This window comes from Vombatus ursinus, unplaced genomic scaffold (genome assembly GCF_900497805.2).
Source record: "Vombatus ursinus unplaced genomic scaffold, bare-nosed wombat genome assembly UNPS02009824.1, whole genome shotgun sequence".
Lineage (NCBI taxonomy): Eukaryota > Metazoa > Chordata > Mammalia > Diprotodontia > Vombatidae > Vombatus > Vombatus ursinus.
Genome location: NW_020949602.1, coordinates 5,263,562 through 5,288,534, shown reverse-complemented (window position 1 = coordinate 5,288,534; position 24,973 = coordinate 5,263,562). Strand labels below are relative to the sequence as shown.

At 44.1% G+C, this 24,973-nt stretch overlaps 1 protein-coding gene across 3 annotated transcripts in view; it reads left to right on the top strand.

The window, feature by feature from the left end:
- The window catches only part of OMA1 (OMA1 zinc metallopeptidase), a 68,025-nt gene that overhangs the window by 18,837 nt on the left and 24,215 nt on the right, over positions 1–24,973 (top strand). Inside the window, exons 3-8 of one of the 3 annotated variants that reach the window (XM_027852818.1) lie at positions 8,233–8,461; positions 9,776–9,880; positions 12,452–12,625; positions 12,722–12,829; positions 16,520–16,648; positions 19,905–19,979. In XM_027852818.1, the coding sequence (XP_027708619.1) occupies positions 8,233–8,461; positions 9,776–9,880; positions 12,452–12,625; positions 12,722–12,829; positions 16,520–16,648; positions 19,905–19,979 (820 nt within the window). The remainder of the gene's footprint in view (positions 1–8,232; positions 8,462–9,775; positions 9,881–12,451; positions 12,626–12,721; positions 12,830–16,519; positions 16,649–19,904; positions 19,980–24,973) is intronic. The other 2 variants (XM_027852819.1, XM_027852820.1) reach the window with 2 other exon arrangements.

The following is a 24,973-nucleotide window of genomic DNA, read 5'->3' as shown; positions in this document are numbered from 1 at the left end:
GTGTTCTCCTTCTCTCTTTCTCCTGGCCATTCTGTCTCTAGTTGCAGGTCCTTCCCCCCAATAAAAAAAGGAAAAGCACAGTCCTTGTAACAAGTAAGCCAGACCAGCACACACATTGGCGATGTCCACCTGGCCGCCTGTGTGTCTTGGGTCTGTCCCTCTCTGTCGGGGCCACTCACTCTGTTAGTGGTTCTGAGCTGTGGCACCCATCAGTGATGCCGGCCCCGAGAGTGCTGCAGTCTTTCCCAGGTAGTTTTCTTTCCATTGTTATTGTTATTCACGTTCCCTCTTAAGCCACCAGAGTTTTAAGAAATGTGTGATGTTTTCTAGTGTCTGTTCTAATGATTAATCATTGTTATAGTGAAAAAGTTCTTCTTCACATCAACCTATGCACTTTATGTAATTAAGCCACTTTTCTCTTTGACCCTGGCGGATCAGAAACAGCTAAGCAGGGTCCACATAAAACTTTTATTGTTTTGGACCACTGTTAATTAGTCATTAGCCTTTGCTTTTATAAGCTCCATTCCCTCCCCTCCCCTCCTCCCCAACTCCTCTGACCCAGCTTTAAGGGTACTAGTGGAGCTCAGTAAGAGCTTATGTCTAGACAGGTCCAGAGGCAGTTTGGGCTTTGTGGCTATTGGTTGGTTGTCAGTCCATGAGCATTTATTAAGCTCCTACTAAGTGCTAGGCACTGCTCTAAACTACTGGGAATACAAAGAAAGGAAAAAAAAAACAGTCCCTGCTCTCATGAGTGTACGTTCTAATGGAGACAACATGAAATGACTAGGTATATACCAGATCTATATGGAGTAGAGGAAAGGCAATTTGAAAGGAGAAGCTTTAGGTGGTGGGACCTGAGAAAGACTTCCTCCAGAAAGATGGGCTTTAAAGGAAACCAGGGAAACAGAGGTGGAGTGAGGGCATAGGAGCATTCCAGGTATGGGAGGTAGGCAGTACAGAGACACAGGGATGGGGGAGTGAGTGGCTTGTGGTAGGGTGTAGAGGGGAATAAGATGTAGGAATATTGGAAACATGGGAAGGAAACAGGTTAAAGAGGCCCCTATCTGGTTTTGTGGATGGAGCACTGGATCTGGAGTCAGAAAGACCTGAGTTCAAATCTGGCCGCAGTTACTTACTAGCTATGTGACTCTGGGCAAGTCACTTAACTTTTGTTTGCCTCAGTTTTCTCATCTATAAAATGGGGATGTTCCTGGATAATTGTGAGGCTTGAAAAAGATGATATTTGTAAGGCACTTGCAGATCTTAAGGCGCTATATATAAGGTGTAAGCTATTATTATCAGATGCCAAACAGAGGAGTTTTTATTGGATCCTGGAAGTTGCAGGGAGCCACTAAAGCTCCTTTGTAAGAGGAGAGGTATGTGTGCTGGTGTAGTAGACGGGTGAGAGGTGATGAAGGCCTGAACTAAGATGGTGGCCGTGAGTGGAGAGAAGGGGAGGTGCATGAGAGCTGTGACGGTAGAAACAATGAGATTTGACGATGGATAGGCTCTGTGGGTGAGAGTGAGGTTTGGGGCCTGGGTGACTGGGAAGTCGATAGGGCTTTCCACAATATTAGGGAGATTGGGAAGAGGGAAGGGTTTTGGGTGGAGGGTAATGAATTCCACTTTTGCCCATGTTGAGTTTGAGATGCGTATGGGCTATCCGGTTCAAGATGCAGTGACTGTAGCTAAGGAGAGAGATTAGTGCTGTGTAGATGAAGATGATAAACCAGAGCAGCTCATGAGGTCCTCAGGTGAGATAAGTGAGAAGAGAAGGGAGCCCAGGACAGAATTTTGGGGCCACTCACAGAGGACGTGTCTTTGACTATGAGCCGGCAGTGGAAACCGAGGAGGAATAATTGGACAGGTGAGAGAGAACCAGGAGAAAGTGCGTAGAGAGCGTGTTCGTTGCTGTGAAAATGGAGAGAGGGGAAAGCATCTCGAGGGAGAGGGTGAGGTTTTCAGGACACTTCTCTCTCTCTCCGCTAGTTCTCCTCCTACGTCTTTGCTCCTTCTCTGTCTCCGTTGCTGAATCCGCTAACACTGGATGTCCCACAAGGCTCTGTCTTCTCCCTCTATATTACTACATCGGCTCCTGTGGATTTAATTACCATCTCCATGCTGAAGATTCTCAGATCTACCTATCCTGCCCCAACCTTTCTGCTGCCCTCCAATCTCACTTCTCCAGCTGCTTTTCAGACATCTCAAACTGGATGTCTAGTAGATATCTTAAAATTCAACTTCTTGAAAACTGAACTCATTATCTTTTCCCCTAAACCCTTCCCCCGCTCCTACCTTCCTTATTACTGTAGAGGGCAAGACTGTCTTCCCAGTCCCCCAGGCTTCCAACCTACATGTCATCCTGGACTCCTCATTATCTCTCACCACCCCCTCCAAACAAATATCCAAGCACCTTTACAGCATCTCCTGAATATGCCCCCTTCTCTCTGTGCTGCCACCCCCTGGTATAGACCTTCATCCCCTCATGCCTGAAATACTGCCGGAGGTACTGGCGTGTCTGCCTGACTCAGGTCTCTCCCAGCTCCAGTCTCTCTTCCATTTAGCTGTCAGTGAATTTCCTAAAGTACAGGTCTAACCCCACCCACCCCACTCAGTAAACTCCAATGGCTCCTTATGGCCTCCAGGATCAAATACAAAATCCTCTCTTTAGCCTCTGAAGCCCTTCCTAACATAGCCCCCTCTTACTTTACACCTTGCTCTCTGATGTGTACTCTTTGAATGAGGGACACTGACCTCCTAGCTGTGCCTCGAACAAGACCCTTCATCCCTTGGCTCTGGGCATTTTCTCTGTCTGTCCTTCATGCCCAGACTGCTCTTCCTTCTCTGCTCTAGCTACTGGAGTCCCACTTAAAACCTCATCTTTTACTGGAAGCCTTCCACAATCCCTCTTAATTCTAGTGCCTTCCCTTTGTTAATTATTTCCTATTTATCCTATATATAGCTTACTTTGTATGTATTTATGTGTGGTCTTCCCTGTTAGATTGTAAACTTCTTGAGGGCAGGAATTGTCTTTTGCCTCTTTTTTTGTATCCCCAGTGGCTTAGCACAGTGCCTGGCACATAGTAGGCATTTGGTAAATATTTATCGATCGAGTGATTTATCGACAGTGTCAGATGTTACCGAAATATAAAAGAAATTCTAGATTGAGAAAAGGCCATTACATTTGGCAATTAAGAGATCATTGGTAACTTTGGAAAGGACAATTTCATTTGAGTGATAAAATGGAAAGCCGGACTGCACAGGATTTAGAGTTAAGTGAGGAGAGGAGGTAGAGTCACTGATTGCCTTTTAATTAAATCTGACTTTTAGAAAATGAACACAAATTTTCTCTTTTTTTCTCCTCTGCCCCCTCCCCTACAGTTGGGAGGAAACAACAAAAACAAAATCCTTGTAAGAAATACATGTAGTCAACAAAGCCACATTCCCACACTGACCATGTCAAAAAAATTGGTCTCATTCTGCACCAAGTCCATCGTCCCTCTTTCAGGAGGTGGGTGGCAGGTTTCATCATCTGTCTATGAAATCATGGTTGGTCCTTGTGTTAGTCAGATATCTTAAGTCTCTCCAAGTTATTTGCTTTTACAGGGGTGTTGTTATATAAACTGTCCTCCTACAGTACACCCACTTCACTTTGCATCACTTTGTATAGGTCTTCCCTGGTTTCACTGGAACTTGTGTGGATGTCTTTCTTAAGGAGTTTAGCAATAAAGGGAAGCAGAAACATGGGGCAGTAGGTAGCAGGAATGTTTGAATCAAGTGAGGGGCTTGGAAGGATGGGAGCGATCATGGCCTGCTTGGGGCCTCTGAGAAGGAGCTGGTAGATTGGGAGAGAGTGATCATAGGAAGGAGAGTGGAGATAAGAGTGCAGTGGTTGGCTGGAGAAGTCGAGGGGGGATTGGTTTAAGGACAGATGTCAAGGAGTCTGCCTTTTGTCTGAGACCGGAATGAAGGGGGAGATGGTGGGGATAGAAGTGCAAGTATTGAGAGGAGGAAGGGAGAGGGGCAAGCTCTCTGGGCAGGGGTACCTCAGCTAAGACAGTAGGCGAAGGGGATGCTGTGGGAGGCTAGAGGAGAGATGAGTAGGTTTGGAAAGCTGCTGTGGAGTGTGGGATAGCAAATCACTTTGGGAGGAATAGAATGTTTACTTTGCTAGAGTGAGGGCCCACTTGAAGGCAGATTACATGCATTTTTGGAGGGCTCAGTCAGCAGTTTTGTGATTTCCTTTATCTTCTTTAAGGAATCAAGAAGTTGGCAGTGCCCATAATCCAGTGTTGGGGCTTGGCCAGGTGTGATTGGCAGAAGGACAAGGGTGGAGGGCATCCTGGATGGAGGAGAGTGTAGAGCTGAGTCGGCTCACCAAGGGGTCAAGAGAGGGGATGGGAGGAGATCAGCCAGTGCAGGGTGATAGTGAAGGAAAGAACACAGGGGTGGACAGATTGGACATCATGGTGGGGAGGAAGCATGGGGTGGGGAGGGTGTTGTAAGGCCAGAGAATAATGGAATGAAAAATGATTATTACCAGAGAAAAGAATTTCAGACTTCACGAACATGGAAATAGAGCACTGTGGGGGATGGTGAAGTGAAGGGTGTGACTGTCTCTGTGTGTGGCTGAGGTGGAATGGAGAAGCTGGGGTACTTGAGGGGGTCCCCGAACATTAGGGCAGGAGATGGAGAGGAGAGAGAGACTGTGAAGCAAGCCCTGAAGTTATGGAGGATGGAAGGTGGTAAGAGCCGAAAGGGGGTGATTCAGGCAGTAAATTGCATGAACCTCAGAGGAGGAGAAAGTGATAAGTGAAGGTAGGCAAGGTCTGGAGAGAATGTTTTGACTCCTCCACTGTGGTCTGTGAGTCAGCGGGCGTGAGATAAAGTACAACCAGGACAGAGAATCTGTTTTTTCCGTCTCACAGTTAATACTCCAGTAATTTCACGATGCCTGGTAAACCTCTGGGCTTTTTTCTTGCTGTCTTTACTCACTGATTTGATGGTTTTCATGGATGTTTGATGAGAATGCATGAGTGCCATGGCTCCATGAGCATCAGCAATGATGGCTCGCCTCTCTGTTCAGAAGCATCAGTCATAATGTACGGGGAAGCAAAACTGACGTTTTAGCATTTTTCCATTAAAAGCTTGGTTGAAAATCCTTAAGGAAATAAGTATATACTCCATTCACTTGTGTGTTCTCAGAAAACATTATGTCACAAAAGTGGGAATCGTTGGCTCTTTCTCAATAACATGAAGCTTTGTTCCTTTTTTATGTTTTGGTTTATGATATGTATTCCACCATTAGAGGCACAGGAGAGAAGCCAGCCTCATTTCCAGAGCTGTATGTGAATGTCTCGTAATGTGGAATGTCACATTAATTTCAAGGACATTGGAAACAGGAATGTCAAAACCAGTATTTGCTTAGCCAAGTAAGACCGATAGTAGTGGAAGAAAGAACTTAATTCTGGCATCTGCTAGGATAGAAATATTGGGAAACTTTTTTAAAAAAAGAAAATGTAGATGTCATTTTTTAGACTCATAATTTTCTGATACGAGATTTATTTGATTTATTTCAAAATGTATTGTAGATGTCCTTCAAAATAAAATTTATGCCATATCCATTCAAATGCTTCGTCTAAAGACTTGTCAAGTATAGCTGTGTGTTGTACCTCACTTAGCAAGACCAGGCCCACAAACTAAAGCATTTATTAACTACTATGTGTGAAGCTTTGTGCTAAGTGCCAGGATATGAAGACAAAAGCAAACCTTTCAGAGAAAATTCAGTAATTTTTATTGATATCTTTTGTTTTTGTATCACCTGCAAATCGTTTTGCATCTCACCCACTTCCAGAGAACCATCCTTTATAAGAAAGAATAACAAAAAGAAGAAGAAGGAAAAAAAAAAACTCCACAAAACTAGCCAACATGTCATCAAAGGCTGTTTTTATTTGTGATGTTCCACGTGCTGCTGGGTCTCCCATCTTTGAGTTCTTGGCTATCACAAAAAATGCTGCTCTCTATTGTTAGGTGTTTATGTGGCCTTTCTTTTTGTCATTGATCTCCTTGGTTTATATCCCTAACAGTGAAATCTCTGGATCAAAGTGTGTGGATGCTTTGGACACTTTTATTTTTCTTCTACAATTCCAATGGTTGGATGACTTTACAGTTGCATTAGTAATGCATTCATGTGCCTTGTCTTTCCACAACCCCTCCAAAATGAACTGTTCCCATATTGTGTAATCTTTGTCCCTTTGCTGGCTGTGAGGTTGTTTTAATTTGCGTTTCTCATATTATTAGTGAGTCAGAACAGAGGTGTCAAACATATGGTGCACTATACTCCCCAGTGCAGCCCAAACCAGATTAAAATGTAATTGGGAAATATTTAACAAAATAAGCAACAATATAAGAAAACATAGCTAATATAAATATGTGATTTTCTAAGTCAGTGTGTGGCCCACGAGGGATCCTTATTTATGGCCTAGTGAACCCTGTTTCCATTTGATTTTGACATGGCTTTAGAAAGTTCTTTCATGTGGTTGTTAATAGTTTGCATTTCTTCTTTTGCGAACTGCATATTCATATCCTTTGACCAGTTATCTTTTGGAGAGTGGCTTTTGCTCGTGTATTTCTGTGTATTATCTCTATATCTTGGATATTAGACCCTTATCAAACGTATTTGATAGAAAGATTGGCCCAGCTGAACATTTCCCTTTTCTGTCCTTCCTTGTTTCGTTAGTTTGTTTATGCAAAGGCTTTTCAATTTCACGTATTCAGAATGACCCATTTTGTCTTTTGTAATTGCCTCTCCCCTCCACTTGGTTAGGGTTTCACTCCTTCCTCATGGGTGTGAAAGGTCTGTCATCTGTTTTTCCTCTGGTTTTTTTATGGTGTGATTTATAATATTCACGTTATGAATCCATTTTAAACCGAGTGTGGAATATGTTGTAAGATTCAGATTAGAGCTTATAGTCTAATGGGGGAGATAAAAAATACCTGTATGAGTTTACACAGAATATGTACAAAATGTATAATACAAGGTCATTTTGGGAGGGAGGGTGCTAGCGGCTGGGAGCATTAGCCGAGGGCTTCACGAAGAAAGAGGCGTTGAGCTGAATCTTGGAGGAAGAGAGTCAGCTGTGAGGAAGGAGACCACGCCAGGTCCAAGGCCAGACACTACCGTGATGTGGACGTGGGTGCACAACAGGGAGTTTAGGGGCCAGTGTGGCTGGAACACAGAATGTAAGCTCAAGTGTGAGGAGATTGGAAAGGAGGAGGAGCCAGGTTCAGCAGAGATTTAAATGTCAGTGAACTGTCTGAGGGGTAATAGGAAGCCACTGTAGTTTGTTAGAGCGAGAGGAGGATGTGACATGATCAGATGCTTCAGCAAAATCACTTTGGCAGCTGAGTGAAAAAGAGATTGTTATAGGGAAAGGTTTGAGATAGGGAATTATAAAAGATTATTTGTAAAACAACTTTTTTCTAGGTTTTATAGTGAATATTCAGAACTTTCCCATTTATTTTATAATTTTAAAAATGTATTTTTAGGGAATATAAAAAAAAAAACTTTTTTTTTTAATGCATTATGTGTTATTGTTGAAATGTTCCCAGTCTAATAGAAAACGAGTCTCATGGACCTTTTTTGGAATCATGGTGCCTGGGAAATGCCCTTTTCTCCTTGTATGGAATAGCGGCCAGTTGTTTGCCCAATTTTCTGTGTCCCCTCCTTCCCACTTTTTAAGTGAAACAAAACTCATCCTTTTTCAAAGAGTTAGGAACCTTATATATCGGATGTATTAGTAGTCAGTTTTAGGGCTCACAAATGGGATCGTGGTGTTGTGCTGAGGCTTTGTCTGTGTCCGCTAGGCCGAAGGAGATCTGAAACCTCCCAGATGTTTGGCAGCTTCTGATTCAGGGAGTGGTTTCCCAGAATCTGAACTGATTTGAGATTCAGTATCCAATTCTTAATAAATTTGGATTGCTTCAGAATAACTGAAGAATTTCAATTTAGAATAAGGTTTGACGGTGTAATCATGTGTTACTTGGTTCTTTGTTATCTTTTAGTCAAGAGCTTTGTAAGATGAATAGCCGCTGTAGAGAAATATGATACAAAAAATAACCAAAAGAGATCTCTTGAGTGTATTTAATTCTGATAAAAAGTATTTGGTATTCACTTGGTATATTTGATGTTATTTATTCCCTGCAATTTGTAATTTTTTTCCTTTCCAACAGGGGCATAAGAAAATGGTGGCAGACCCTTCCTCCCAACAAGAAAGAGCTATTTAAAGAAAGTGTAAAGAAGAATAAATGGAAGTTATTCCTGGGCTTGAGTAGTTTGGGAGTTTTATTTGTTGTTTTTTATTTTACTCACCTGGAGGAGAGTCCAGTCACAGGACGGAAGAAGTTACTAGTGTTGGGGAAGGACCAATTCATGATGTTATCACAAATGGAATATGAAGCAGTAAGTAGTGAAAATAGTGACAAGCCTCTTTGTAGAATGTTCCTGACGTAACCTGTATTTAAAGCGAGTTCGGAAGGGCCTGTGTGAGACGTGGGTCGGCCTCAGAGCCCAGAGACGTGGCTTGGAGTTCGCAGACCTGGGCCGGGGCTGGGGCCTCAATTGCTTGTGTTTGCCACTTCTGAGTCTGCATTTCCATCCTGCCGAGCAGGTGCAGAATATGTTGATTTTTCTGTTAATGTTGGAAAAAAATGATCCTGGTTTTTAGAAACCTTAGTTAGTTCTCTGGGTGGTGTCATTGTATCCTAGGGAGCTGGATGTCCAAAGAGTTAAAACTTTCTTAACTGTACATTAAAGGTGGATGGGAAGGCATTTTACAGAAGAGGCTTGTGTCTCTGGAGAAGCGCGAGCTTCCTTACTGTGTTAAACAAAGTTTGTCTTGAGTCGCTTCACTGACACTTTGGGATTACCTGTTGTGTGCTTGTCCTCTCCTGGGCTGCTGTGGGCTTACAGAGGTAAATGGGACCCATCCCTCCTGCCGTCAGCGATGACAGTGTGTTGAAAGGTCTTCAGGGTTTCAGACTTGCTTCTACTTTAATCAGAGACAGTTTAACGGATGGACAAGGAGAACAGTATTGATGGAGTGCTTTAAGGTGTGCCAAGCTCTTTCCATCCCTTGATGTCTTTGATCCTCAGAACAGTCCTGAGGCCGGTGCTATGCTGATGGTTGCTGTGAATGAAACCCCAGCCCCCAGAATTACTCAGCTGGTAAATATCTGGGTGAATTCTCCTCACTCCCAGTCCAGCTCCCCCTAAGGGCCAGGAGCTCTCCCACGTCCTCTGCTGCTTCTCTGGAGGCAGGCCCCTCCTCTCTAGGATTTCCCCCCATGTTCTCATATCATACTTATACACGTCTTCAGGGCACTTTGTAGTCTACATAGACTTATTCCCACTGAAGTCTAAGCCCTTGAGGTTAGGGATTGTTTCACTTTTACTTTTCCCAGTGTCTAGTACTGTCCTCTTGGACATTGTAGATAATTAATAAATATTTGTTGAGTTAGATTAAGTTTTGTGAAATTGGGTTAAGATAGGTCTGTGGCATTTGCTTTTCCTTCCTCTAAGAAGCCTAAAATATGTTTTCTAAAGTCTCAGGTGAGCGCCCATTAAAGATCCATTCTGGTGGGAAAAGAAAAGAGACTGGTGTTCACTTGTAGCTTCTAACATTTGCTGACTGTATGACCTTGGATACCTCACTCCATCTCTATGACCTGGTTCTATCATCTGTAAAATAATCTTATCTCTAATACTGTGTCATAGGTACATGTTACCGCTACCATGTTAGAAGATCAAACAAGCCCAGAAAACATTTTAGTCAGCAGACATTTCATTTATGTGCAAAGCTGGGAAAGATGGAGGCCAAAGGTAACAGTGGTTTTGAATATAAACTTGTTAGTAAAATTTTTACAAAGGATGGAAAATTATAAGCATATTTTTTCATAAAGCAAGGAAGTACAATAGAAGGTAAAGCCAGATTAGAGGAAGTTTGGCAAGAGATCCAAAAAAGCAAAATCATCCCAAGGACACTTAACGACATTTATGAAAGGAAGACAACAAACAAGAAAAATGGAAAAGATCTGTGAAGTTACGGTAACCAAAGATTTCCCCCTCAGGGACAGTGGAACTACCAATCATGCTTGGACCCTAAAAGAATCATTCTGTTCATACTTAGAAGAACATGCTTAAACGGACCAAAGACAAGAAATGTGGCCAGATTGCACCAAGTGTACATAAGGCATATCTAGACCCAAAATCCAAATACAGAGATTCAAAGTAATTTCCATGTGGAGTTAGGGTAGGAGCCAGACCTTGAGTTGATTTTTGCAAGAAGATTACAGGCATTCTAGAAGGAGGAGGCGAGGAAGGAGAGCATTCCAGGCTTAGAGGACAGCCTCTGCATATGTGGAGACAGACAGGGAATGTCACATAGAGGGAATAGCAAATAGGCTAGTTTGGCTGAAACAGAGGAGAGAAGCATGCTTAGAGTCTGGAAAGGTCAGCTGGAGCTATCTGTTAGAGCCAGGCTGTGAAGGGTTTTAAGAGGCTCAAAGGAGCTCTTGGAGATGCTTGAGTAGGAGAGTGACATGATTAGATCTGGCAGCAACCAGCTGTGTAGGTCTGTTATCTGAGGGACCACCAGGCTGTCTTTGGAGAAGCTCTTTGCCAGAAGGCTCCCTCCAGGAGATCTGTTGTTGTTTTTTTCCATCATAGCTGCTCATGGACATGGTTTACGAAAGCATAAGAAAGACTTTATTGTCTGAAAACCAGGTAGGCTAAGTAAGTTTCGAAGGCAAATTATTACACAGTCGTCTATTGACTGATGAATTACCTTGCCCGTAGCAGCAGCTTAAAAATCGCAAGGCCTAGCGTGGTTGCCATCTTGATTTCAGGGGATCTGATGAAATCATGGTGCTGATGAAATCGTGGCCCTTTGAAATAGGAGGTGTAGATGAGGAAAGGCATTAACCTGAAAGGCTGGTTAAGCTTCTCTGTAGTCATTTGTGACACTTAATTTCATCTTTAGTTTATTAATTTATGTATAATTCAGTCATTATATACTAAATAAGCAACGTTTAGACCATTGCTACCTACAAATCAAATGGTCTTATGAATGATATGATGTTGACTAGTTTCTGGACTGAAAGTAGTTTTGGAATGTATTTCAACTGATGCTGCTTTATGTTCTCATGTTTTTCTCACAGTGAAATTTCTTTAAAGGTGTCCCAAGGACTGATTAGGGAAAACAAACATGAATGCCTGTGAGAGAACATTATCATAAAGTTATAAGGTGCTAACATTATATTTAGTGCTAGAGAGCTTTTCTGCAAGGAATGGTAATTTCATTTGAATACCTACTTCAAACCAGGTTAATATAATTGCCTTATTTATTCTGTGTTTTAACATGTGTCATACCCCGAGATAAGTTGTTACAAGTAACTGTGCATTATTTTTAATAGGCTTCATTTATTTTATTCCAGAATATTTGTGAAATAAAATATATTCATTATTAAGAAAAAAGCCCCCAAACAAATCATAAAGTTTACTCAAATTTGAAAACTGTTGGGGTTTTTTTTTGGGGGGGGGAAAGGAGGTTCAAAATATTGTAGGACTATGCTAAGAAGCCTTTTTAAAAAAATTAAATCACCCATTTAAAAATGTGGCATGTTAGAGGAAAATTTTGAAAATATAGGCATGTGAAAGGAAAATTCATATTTTGTCTTAAAGAGATGAAATTATCTGCCCCAAGTGTTCTGAATTTTATCAAAGTAAACTCTTATCCAGCTTTGTGGAAGAAAGGAAGGGTTTTTAATCATCGTGGTACTTCATCAGTAACCTGGGGAGAAAATGGCACATCTATTAATACTGAAATTTCAATAATCTTCTGTGAGTGTGTGTGAATAAAACTTTAAATTAATGATATATTTAGGGGATCCCTCTTCTCCTCCCCCAAACCTGGTTAAGTTCAGTATATTTTCAGTCCACTGAACCATAAAAATAATTATCTTCTGTGTTTCACTTTTCTCTGTGATACTCATTTTTCTCCTGATGACAAAATGTTTTCTCCATACAGAGTTTCATTTCATACATTATTTTACAGTTAGCAGAATAAAAAACCATTTAAATGTGTTTCTTGTTTTCATATGCATAAATAAAAAAAGATGAATTTCATTTTAATTTAAAATGATTCAGATAAAAAATCTTAATCATTAACAGTTGTTCAAGATAATGAAGTATATTAATTTAACATGAATAATTCAAATTTCAGGAATTTAGAACTGTGATTTAATATACATAGATCTTTGCATACATCTTTAAAAAGCAGAATTGAAATATTGAACTGTTGGCAGCAGGATCTTTTCCCATAAAACATCTTGAACTGTTTACAGCATTAACAGTGTCTGAAATTACAACCTCTTTTCTTTGTTAATCATGTAGTGGATGGAAGAATTTAAAAATGACCTGCTGACTGAGAAAGATCCCAGGTACCTGGCCGTGAAAGAAGTTTTGCAGCGTCTGGTAGAAAGCAACAAAGACATCCCAGGAATCTCTGACTTCAGGTGGATTATTCACTTGGTGGATAGGCCCAGCATAAATGCCTTCGTGCTGCCCGTAAGTACGTTTCTTCCGATTCGATTTCAGTGTTAGGTTGGTGACGTCTGTTTTCAGCTCACGGTGTGGTGGTTTTTTCTTTTTGTGTGTGCACAGAAAGGGCAGGTGTTTGTTTTCACGGGGCTCCTTGAGGCGGTCACTGACGTTCACCAGTTGGCTTTCCTTTTGGGCCACGAGATCGCTCATGCAGTGCTCGGACATGCTGTAAGTACTTCACCATCAGGGTTCAGTTACTGGAATGTTCGTGGTTGTCACGAATTAATTGCCTTGAAAGTGTAGGATGTTTTAATGCTCATTTTTTTCACGGAGGGAATAGTAAAACAGAACAAGTTATATTATGCCATCTAAGAAATTGTGGCAAGAGAAGACCATGTGGGATGGTGGACAGAGTGCCAGGCTTGGAGCCAGGATTCTGGCCTCTCTTTGGCCACTCGCCAGCTGGGCACGTCACCTCATCTCCCTGTAAAAGGAGGTGATAGGACTAGATTATTTCTAAGGTCCCTTCTCACTCTTTAAATTCTTCAAATGGTGGAATGTCGTGAAGCAGTTGACAGTTATTTGGTATCATCCTTTCTAACTTTTCTTAGTACTTCACAGGATAGTAGCATTTCAGGGTTGTCAGGGACCTTGAAGACCATTTAGTCCGGCCCATCTCTACTCTCTGTAAATATGTGGTCCTTGGTGAGTGAGTGTTGGCTTTGCCAGAAGGCTTCTGGTGAGGTGTCACCTGCCATGTCCTGGGCATCCCCTCCACTTTGGGACAGCTCTCATCATGAGGATTGTTGCAGAGTTTCTCCTGACATCAGGCCTCAGTTTCCCTTTTTGCAGCTGCTCAGTAAAATTAGTCCACGCCTTGAAAACATCTGACGATAGAGGAAATGTTCCAGTCTTCTCCCTTCCTGCCCATGCTGGTGTACGGGCATCCAGCCTCTGAGAAGAAAGCCAAGGGGAAAGCTGATGAGGAGAGACTCCACTGTCCCAAAGTCCATCTGCCACATGTAGGCAAGCCTCCTCTGCCCCCAGGAGCTGACCTCCGATGGCTTCACCACCATAACCCGTCTTCTTTCTAGGGAAGTTTTTGGACTTCTATGCAAAGGGAGTGTTTAGTAGTAAGAGAATCCATCTATTGAACCAGGAAGAGATGGCGGCAAGTCTGGAGAGTTTGAGGGGTCTTCATCGTCATCTCCATCATTTCCTTGATAGACACCCCCTGACCTGGGCCCCTGCTTGTTGCTTTGGCTCAGACAGCGTCATCAGGAGCTGGGAAGCCAGCGCCTGCGCCTGGAGGGCTTTGTTCTCCATGCTCACCACTGGAGGTCCTTCAGAGCAAGTGGAGTGTGAGTTTTAAAGCTTTCTCTATGCACCCAGGTGTTAATATTGCCATTGTTTTCTCAACGTCCTGCTTGGGGATGGCAGAATGACCTTCTGCTTGGGGCCAAGTGGGAAAGGAAGGCTGTGGGGGAATCCCAGTGACCCCAGATGGCCAGGGATCTGCTTCAGGCCACACGGGCAGTAAATACCAGAGCCGTGCTGTGAACCCTTACCATAAGTCCAGTGCTTTTTTTTCCCCATGAACACAGCTTCTATCTTTCTTCCTTCTATATTTATTTTCATTATGTTTTACCTGGATTAAGAGAAAACGGCAAGAGTAGAAAAGCAGAGTATCCCTTTTGTAATAATTTCTTTACATAACTTTTCCGATGTAGGTGCGGTTAAGTGCCTGTCTCTGCCAGGTGCTCTTTCCGCTGACCTCGGTAGCCCGCCCGGCGTGCAGATATTGTAGCCATATTAGTCTTAAACTGAAATGACTCCCCAGATCTCTGTTGGAAGGAGCCCCAGGTGCCACAGGGTCCGGGCTGTGCTCCCCCTGCAACGTCCGGGACAAGCAGCAGCCTTCTTCCTCCCGAGGCTATCCCGGAGGCGCTTCAGCAGAGCTGAGGAGCTGGAGGTTTGTCCTTCTATCCAGGCGAGCGTTAATGGCTTCACATCCCCGAGATTAACCTGTTTCCATTCCCATCAGAGACTGTAAAGGAAGGTGGTCAAAGCAGAAGGAATTGCAATAGCTTCTTCCTCTGACCTGTTACCAGACTTAGGATCCCGTCCTCTTGAAGCCTCCTGGATGAGGCGTTCTGGGAGGCGGTGCGTTCTGGGAGGCGGTGCGTTCTGGGGGGTGGTGCGTTCGGGGGGGTGGTGCGTTCTGATTCCTTGGTCTGTCCTCGAGGCTGTGGAGCCTGTGTTACTTGGTCCATCATCGTTGCGTCATCACAGCTCGCTCCGTCTTGGTCATCCATCCCTTTGGAAGCATTTTAACATGTGCTATATCAGCTTGTGTGGCGTTGCCTCCGGGGCCTCGTGCTGAGCGGGTGTGTCAGTAAAGAAACGAGCAGTTACAAGCATTAGATGACAGCTTTGAAGACTGAAAATACTGATGTTTCTTTTGCACGTTTCTTAAACGTTGCTGACACTTGAAAGTTTTTCTAATTGAGACCCAATTTTTAATTTAATAATAATGCTGATGATCTTAGCTTACATGTATAAAGCACTTTAAGATTTGCAGAGTTCAGAGTGTGTATGACATCTCATTTGATCCTTCCTGGTGTCCTGGGAGTGGATGCTCTTAGGCCCATGTGACATAGATGGGAGCTGAGCTTCACAGAGGTGAAGCCACACAGCTAGTCAGTGACTGAAGCAGGATTTGAACTCAGGTCTTCCTGGCTGCAAGCCCAGCATTCTGTCTACTGTGTCACACTGATTCTCTTCTCCCTCTCTCCCTCCCCATCCTCCCTTTTTTCTTTTTTATTACTTTAGTTAAGCAATTACCTAATTCTGTATAATGCATGCCTGTATTTGTATTCAGACACACTTTTGTATTTAGCAAGAGTTTCTCTGGCTTTGGCTAAAGTTCTAAAAGTCTGAACGTGGGAGGGGGTGATCCTGGGGTCTCAAAGACCATATATGTCAGCATGCCAGAAAGCTGTTGTTTACAGGTTCAGCAGTGAGGTGTTTGTGTTCCATGTCCTGGGCAGTCAGGAGGGCTGCTGAGAAGTAGGCGGGTCAGGTCTCATGACGGTTTAGCCATGTTGTGACTGATGATATTATCAAACCCTCCACAATAGCTTGTTTATCCGGCACCTGTGCTCTTTGCAGCAGGGCAGAAAATGAGCCTCTCAGCGATTGGAACTCAGGCTTGCCCTTTAATTCACAAAGGTCGCTGATATTTAAGTAAAACATTTTGCAGTAATTTCTGTTATAAGCAAACGAAAGTACTGGCTGAATTTCATTTCCCGGTGTGAAACCCGAGACGGAAATTAAGGCACACTTCAAGAAATGTAAATGTATTTTCCATTTCTCAATAACCTTAGACAAGATCAAAACGCTTAATTTAAGCAAATGAATAGTTACCTTTGGAAGTAGAAATGTAAACCCAAGCATGAAGTTGCTAATTGTTCTCTCCCACTTCAGATATTAGCTAGTATTTGGTATTTAGTAAAAATGTATGTATATAAGCACATGTAATTTTATGGCATATATAGACATTATGATCTCTATGGTATAAAATTTTTATTCTAATTTCCTGTAATAACCAAAAGCCTTTTGGGTTAAAATATATTTTCTCCTTTCAGATATTTAACTTTTATGTAAGATTTATTAAAATTGGATCGATGCTCCCCGTGTTCCCATTATGGGAGTCTAAGCTCCATTTGCCTGTGTGTACACGTGTGTGAGCTAAGGATATGGAAGAAGGAGAAGCCACAGAAAGGCCAGAAGACTTTTCTCCATCTTGTCCTTGGGCCTCAGCTGACAACAGCTGCTTTATGGGGGCCATTTATGACGCAGTAGAAACCTGTCTACCAGCATTTGGGATAATCATTTTGTTATTTTGATTGTTCTCAGGCAGAGAAAGCCAGTCTGGTTCATTTGTGGGATTTTCTAGGTCTGATTTTCCTCGTGATGATTTGGGCCGTCTGTCCTCGAGATAGTTTGGCAGTTTTGGGACAGTGGATCCAGTCTAAATTGAAAGAGGTAAGGGGGGGGCCAGTGACTAGGGTGCCTTATGGTATTGGCATTGATTGGCATTTTACTGTAGATAGATGGAGCCTGATATTGCTTTACATTTTGTCATTAGGAAAAATGGGCTTTTCCTATTAAAGATCATAGATTTAGAGCTCGAAAGAACCTTGGAGGTCATCTAGTTTAACACTCTCATTTTACAGGTAAAGAAACTGAGACTCAGATTAGCCCAGGGTCTCACAGGTTGTTGAGTGCAGAATTCAAACCCAGGTCTTCTGATCAAATTCAGTGCTCTTTGTCTCTTGGCCATAAATTTGTATCTTCTCCTAGAGGCAAAGAGTCTGAGGTTACACCAGATTCTTGGAGGCTGTGCCAGTGCTCGGTGTGTCTCATGCCAAGGTGGCAGATTTCGATTACAGGCCCAGTGGCCAACTGTGCGTCTGGCATCTGGGCAGCCCGGTGAGGTTTGGAGACTTCCCCACCCGTTTAGCCCCAGGGCCATAAGCCTGTCAGCCACACAACCTGTGGAAGGTCTTGTTGGATGCCACGTAAGGGCTCCAGGTTTGTTTGAAGGCCCAGTGGACATTTGGGTCTGGCATTGCCGTTTCTCTGAGCTCGTGGAATCCCAGAATCTTGGTTGTGAAGGAGCTCAGAGGCCCCCTCGATGATTGGTTTGGCACCCTTTAAAGTCCTCCAGTAGGGAGGTCCATCCTCAGGTGGCCTGGTCCACGTTGGCAGTTTGATCCTCCCCCTTTGCAATTTCCCCTTGTTCCTCGTTCTTCCTTTTGCCTTTTAATCTCTCCCCCCGCCAGCCCCTCAATGTGCTCAGCAAACACCCACATACCTAGACCGTGGAATACGAAGGGACTACGAAGGTGTTACTTGATGAAGGTGGCTTTTCCAAGGGATGTTTTCATTTTAATCCAAGATGGAACACTTTCAGTCTTTAGAGGACTGTGGTCGGGCTGAAGCTGTCCCTGGTCCTACCCAGCTGCTGAGCGAACCTGCACTGGGCACGCCACTTTATACAGGGGTCAGACCTCAGGTTGGGGGTTAGGAAAGAGAACCTGGCTTGACGTTCCCTTTTTCTTGTTCTTTTTTTCATGTATGATAGTAATCATCCAGCATCTTCCACTGAATAGCTGTCCCTCGTGATGACTGAACTGCTGTATGTGGTTCTTTCAGTTCTGGGAGTGCCTAACTGCTTGATTAGCTGTGATTAATTATTTTATTTCACATTCCTCTCCAAATATTTCCCCTTGTCCGGGGAGATTTGACTATTTAGGCACAATCTGTTATTTGTTTATTTAATGATTTGTGGAACACCCATCCGAGTGCCATCTGGGTGCTGTTCCAAATCTAAGGCATAAACCGTGATGAGATAAATTGATAATGAAATTGAATAACAAGCATCTTTATACATTCATGTTCTGTTATGGCACTTTCTTTGTTTATAATTACTGAAAGTTCATAAAGGGAAAACAAGAGCAGCCTTTGATTGGGTTGTGGGAGCTGATCTCTGGAGTTTGATCGCTGCCAAGGACAAAGGCAAAGTGGTTTGAGCTAGCCTTTTCCCCATGATATAGTGAAGGCTTTTCTTTTTTTCTTTTAATGGCTTCATTAGAATTGTGTAGTAAGGAGGAGGTCACAGAACCCCACCATCTTAGTAAAGTTCTCTAGAGAACATCTAAACAGTCTAAATGGCTTCCCAGAGAAGAAAGTTGGATGGACACCCACTTCGTTTTTTGAGCTCTCTCCCCTTAAATCAAAGTTCCTGGGATTCATGTGAGCAGTAACCACCTGTCATTTTCCTAAAACTGTAACATCACTAGTTTGATAATTCCAGAGGACCCATGAGGAAGCCTGCCACTCACTTCCTGACAGAGAGGAGAGGGGCTCCGGGTGCGTATTGAGAGAGATAGAGATAGATAAATAGAGAGAGAGAGTGAGATACACACACACACACACACACACACACGTACACACGTGACATGGCCAATATTTATTTTGCTCGGCTATACATATTTGTTACAAAGTTTTGGTTTTCTTTTTCTTTGGGAGAGGGGAGTAGAAGAGAGAGAAGGTAGATTTTTGTTAATGAGAAAAAAATGAAATAAAAATGGAAGAAATCATTAGTGTTCTTTTTTTTTTTTTTAAAGGCAACTGGGGTTAAGTGACTTGCCCAGGGTCACACAGCTAGTAAGTGTCAAGTGTTTGGTCTGAGGCCGGATTTGAACTCAGGTCCTCCTGACTTCAGGGCCAGTGCTGTATCCACTATGCCACCCAGCTGCCCCCGAGACTGTATTTCTTAAGTAGAGTCTGAGCTCCATGAGGACAGGAGATGTGGGGTTTTTAGCTTTATGTCTCCAGCTCGTAGCATCATGCTTCGTATGTCCGAGGCAAAATGTTTGTTAAACAGAATTAACTGTGAAGAGTGCTTTGGAGTGCTGTGGTAAGACCTCAGATCTGCTTAAATACATTGTAGTTTTTGTGGCACTCTCAGGTTTGTTATCTTAATCTGGTGGTATTTTTAAGTTTACAAAGCACTTTAGAGCCAGGATTTCACTGTATCCTCCTACCGCCCTGGGAGGCAGGTGCTATGGTTATCCCCTTGTTGTCGATGAGGACACTGGGACCCAGGGGGGTTAAGGGACCTGCCCAGGGTCACACAACTAGTGTTCAGGTAGCATTTGAACCCAGGTCCTCTTGACTCCAGGCCCAGGCTCTAGCCACTGGGTCACCACCTAGCTGCCTGGCTTGTTTGCTCTTCATAGAAGCCTTTTGGCAGGTATGATTGTGCCCATTTTACAGAGGGAGAAACTGAAGCTCAGAGAAGGTAAGATATAGGCCCAAGGTTACACAGCGAGTTAGTGGTAGAATTGGGACTAGAACTCAGGTCTTCCGACTTAATCCATTACTCTTTTCTCTGCCTCACAGAGATAGACTTTATTTTTAGTAGATTGCGGGTGTTACTTCCCTTTAAATTTTCATTCCCTTTTTGGAAATTAACCCACGTATCATTAAAAGATATATATTCATCACTGATAGAGGGAATGAAGGCTACAGCATGTACCCTGTCCCCATCTTCTTTGTTAGGGTTGCTCAGTAAATGTTAAATCTTCATAAGGATTATACACATTTCATCTTACACGCTTCAGGTATCTGTTAAAATGAATAAAATACCCTTCAGTACTGAGGAGGAAAAGTCGTGCTTGTCTGATGTTATGAATACAGGTTGTTAACAGATTTTATGTCGTCTTTCTTCTAGTATGTGTTTGATAGACCCTTCAGCCGCACCCTGGAGGTGGAAGCTGACAAGGTCGGATTGCAGTTTGCCGCGAAGGTAGGTGGAACGGGTTGTTGTGGAAGTGGAGGAGGAGCCCCCGAGAATGAGCAGGAGGATAAAATAATGATCAAAAGAATCCGTCGATCACCTCCTGAAAGAGATCCCAAAGTGAAAATGCCAACGAATATTGAAGCCAAACTCCAGAATTATTAGGTCAAGGAGAGAAAACTGCAAGTAGCCAGAAAGAAACAATTTAAAGAATAACGATTATTTTTAACAATAATTTAAACCAATAACAACAATTATTTAAATAACAATTTAAACCACAGTCAGGATTACACAGGACCTTGCAGTTTCAATATTAAAAGATCAGAGGGCTTGGAATATGATGTTCTGTAAGGCAAAGGAGCTTGGATTACAATGAAGGACCAACTGTCCAGCAAAATTGAACATAAATTTTAGGGGAGGAGATGGACATTCAATGAAATAGGGGACTTCTAATCCTTCCTGTTGAAAAGACCGTAGTTTGACAGAAAATTTGATCTTCACTTGAAAGACTCAAGAAAGGCATAAAAAGGTAAACAGAAAAGAAAAAAAAAACGTTTTTCAATAAGGGCAAACTGTTTACATCCCTACATAGGAAGATGATACTTGTCACTCATGAGAACTGTTACAAAGTTTTGGTTTTCTTTTTCATTGCCCAGCACGAGGGCAGTTTGATGGTCACACTTCACAAGGGGAGGTTTTCTTATTTGGAAAGGCATGTAAGTCAGAAAGGTTCTTGTACGTAAACATTATTTTATAGCATTATCTTCCAGGAACTCTCCCTGGGGCTGGGACAAGTCTGGCATAAGCTAACTAGGGGTGTCATCCTAAGAGGAGGAACGTCAGCCCTCTGCTAGGGGAAGGGGTTTTGTGCACGCTGGGTCTTCTGCATGTGGACGTTCTTCATGAAAATGACATTTTTTTAAGACAATGGTTTGCCCTAAAATTGGATTTTCTTTTGTTCCTTCTGCATTATCTTTGGTTTTTTCTGGCTCTGGCTGTCCTCAGGGTCATCTTCACTGACACTGTTCAGGTGCCCAAAGGCTTTTGACATGATGGGCATACTCTTCTGCATTTTTATCTGATTTACTTACAACAGCTTTGGAGGTAGGTGCTTTCTTTTGTCTCTGCTGGCACAGGACCTCTCAGCATGGCATGCCCACACCAGAGAAGGTGCTGTGCGCTGTGAGCGAAGCAGACTTGAAATAGCTCATACACGATGCGCAAATGTAGAGAATCCGCCCGAAATGTTCCCATGGACGGTTTGTGCCCTCCTGTGGTGGAGCATCCCGAGCTCACATTGGGCTGAGTAGCCACAGTTGGATGCCCTGTGACTTGACCTTGGCATAGTGATGTCACGTAGGTCCTCTTCACGCATGAAGGACAACAGCAACCGTCCTCATTTTACAGATGAGAAAAATGAGGGCCAGACTGGCCCAGGGTGCCACAGTTGGAGGCAGGATTCAAACAAGGACTGGCCTGGCTTCCAGGTCAGCAGGGCCTGTTACTCCTTGCTGCCTTGCAGTCCAGCCTGTGCTCCCGTCCCCTCTGTCTTCACCATCTCTCCCCTCCTGCTTGGCGCTTCCATTGCCACCATCTGAGGTCAGGCCCACGTGGTCTCTAGCCTGAACCATTACGGTGTCGTCTTCATGAGTCTCTCTGCCTCCTTCTCTTCCTCTGCCTAGTCCATCTAGCATCATGTTGCTGGATAACTCTCTCTGGTGCCCAGAACCTTCCCTTGCAGTCATGATGTCCCTCCCTCTATAATCCCGTCTGTTGCTCAGAGCCTTTAAATGGTCCCTCGTTGCCTGCCAGAAAAACCCAGCCTCCTTAGCCCTGTATCCTTGGCCCTCTGCAGCCTGGCTCTGACCGCCACCTTCATGTCAGGGAAGCTGTGTGTCTGTGAGTGAGTAGTAACAGAGCTAAAGATAGCAAATTCAAAATTAGCTCGTTGTTTATGCTTGGGATACTTCATTTTGAGTGTGCTGTTGTCAAAGATCGGTTGGCTTTCTCTGGCTGTGGGACCATGGACAAGGAAGGCGCTTCCTGAACTCTTGGCCTCTCACTGTCCCTTCTGGGAATTGAAGATAATAATACTTGCATTATCTGTGGAAGCACCATGGTATAATCAATGAAATATTGGACTTGAGGGCTGAATTGGGTCCAAATCCTGTCCCAAATACTTCTTTGGGGTGTGACCATGCACAAATCACTTAACCAACCCTGCATTGGGCGAGACCCACATCAGTGAACGTTTAGCTCCTACTGAGTGCCAGGCACTGGACTTGGAATTGCTTGATAGGAAGGCAGTCATGAAATAGCCTTTGCCTTCGACTAGGGGAGATAAGGAATACACGTGAAAGTGCATTCAGAATCTCCGTAAGGAAATGGTGTGACTGGGGGGTGGAGGTCAGGAATGTTCTCATGGAGTGGAAGAGGTAGAGATGAGGATGAAGTCCATTCCAGGGATGGAGGTCTGCAGGTGGGAAAGAACATGCTACGGCGTCAGCAGGAAGGCTGGTTTGGCTGGCCCATGTAATGCACAGACAGGAGGGAGATGGAATAAGGTCGAAAGGCAGGGGGGAGCCCAGTGTGAAGGGACTTCAGTGCCAAGCAGGGGAGTTGCTCTCACATCCTCAAGGCAAGAGGGAGCCATTGGTGTTTCCCAATCAGGACAATGACATGGCCCGGCCTGTGCTTTAGGGACGTTTCCTTGGCTCCTCTGTGGAGAGAGCAGAGGCTTGGGGCAGGAATGTTGTTGGGAATCTGGTGTGGTGGTTGTGTGAGCGCCGAGCAGGGGACAGATGGGAGAAGACGGGGCTGCCGACTGGAGAGTGAGAGGCTGCAAAGCCAGGTGAGGAGGATGATGGTGGCGTCCTCAACAGAGAGGGGAATTTGGATGTGGCACAGGTTCTGGGGAAAAGAGAATGAAGTTTATTTTGGACACGTGGTGTGTGTGATGTTTTTGGGACGTCTGGTTTGAAGTGTCCAGTAAGCAGTTGGTGATGGGGGACCAGGGCTCAGGAGGCAGATGGGATGGATCTAATAAATGTTTATTGACTGGCGTGGAGGGGATCCTGGGTTCCCTCTGGTTACATGCCAGCCAATATAAGCTGCTACAGGCCCTGCCAGAGTGGGGAGGTTGTTAGCATGGGTGCAGGGCTGGACCGGCTTCGCTGAGCCCGGGGAAGCTTATTCTCCTCTGGGCTGCGGGGGCATGGAGTGTTTGGGTCACGGCAGCTCTTGAGGACTGTCTGTTTACTTAGAGAGGGTCGGTGGGAGGACTGCCGCAGGGATGAAATCACGGAGGTTTGAGGGGCACACCAGATACACAGGTAGAGTCATGCTGGTGTGGCCTCAGTTTCCTCGTCTGTAACATGAGAGCTTCTACCTCAGTGATCTGGATGGTCCCTTCCAGCTCTCGCCTCCTCTGAGTGTATGTCATTGGTAAGTGGCTGCCATGTAACAGGGTGGAAAATCAGCTCCCAAGAAAGACCCAGAACTCCATTGCCAGGCTGCTTTCTTCACTGGTCAAGGTTGCAGCCCCCGTGTAGCCTCAGTTCCTTGACTGACGGCCGGTTTGGAGGTGGCCAAGCCCCCATGGTTGTCAGAGTTGGCAGACACAGCCTTGAGGAGCCCAGGGTCCTTACTTGCCATGTGCTCCATCCTAGAGGGGTTGGGGTAGGGTCCTGGGGCCTCAAAGAAGCCAAGGGGCTGGCTCAGGATCACCCAGTTAGCATGGAGAAAATCTGGGAGCTGGCCCAAGTCTGAGGAAGCGGGGCTCAGCCTGGGAGTTGCCAAGGTCTCAGAGTGGGGTGTGCGGGCCGTTAGAACCAGCCCTGGCGTGACAAGGCAGCTCGATTGCTTGTACGATGGCCTGGCCTTTTGTCCTTCGTTTCCTCCTCAGGCTGCTAGGTCATCTTTTTCTCCCCAGCCTTCAGAACCTTACCTTCTGGTCTGAAGTAGAAAACCTGTTTCCTTGCGTTGCTTTTCTCATCCTGGGCTACAAAACTATGAAGACAGCACCATCTAGTGAGAAGACGAGAGAAATGGCGGACGACTTCAGGAATCCACTTTCTAAGGGGGATCACGAGATCAGAGCTCGTGGGAGGGGAAAGGAACGTTGGAGATAATCCAGTCCTTTCTGCTTCTGCCTGTCCTCATTCTGTGGGGGAGAAAACTGAGGCCCTCGGGTGCAGTAACTTGCTTTTCGTGGTCACAGCTTGCTTGTCACAAGCCAGAGCCAGCTTGGGAGGTCAGTCTGTGGGCAGCAGGGAACCCAGTGAGGAAAGACCAAGAGTAGATTGTCAGGAGAGCATTTTATTGATTAATAGTTGTAGATTTCCTGGTGACGAAGTCATGTTTTACAGCGTACAGGTGATAAGTGACACATGTTTTACAGCGTACAGGTGATAAGTGACATTCGATGGGGAGTATCATGGGATCTGGGGAAATGAGATGTTCTCATGAATGATAAGCTTTGATTTGAGCTGTTGTTCTGTGGCTTTGAGGCTGATGGCTTAGACCAGCCACACATTAAATGTAAGACTCTTGATGTCCTTCTTGAGGTCTTTCTTCTATTAGTTAGGGATTGTATCCCCAGCACTTAGCACGGTGCCTGGCACATAGGAGGCACTTAATAGATGTTTATTGGATTGGATTCGGTGCTGCTGTGATTGTTAATGAGATGGCTAACCAGCAAAGAAAGTTTTTAAAACTGATATGAAGCAAACTACAAAATACCTAGTATAAATTCTTTGTGCCCCTTCCAGATTGGGGTGCAGATAGAATTTTTATCAGATGTAAGCTTTAAGTTATAAGAGAGGCATTAACAAACACTGAGTGTGCTTTGCAAATGGATATGGTCATTTGTCAGTAGTTCTCATTATTAAGCTGCAGTTGTCCCAACACTTAAAGCTGTCATGTGACTGGCCAGAAATATGTGATTCAGCCAAGAGTGGGCAATGATGGTTCCCTCGAGGTGTCCTGCAGAAGGGCTGATCTGG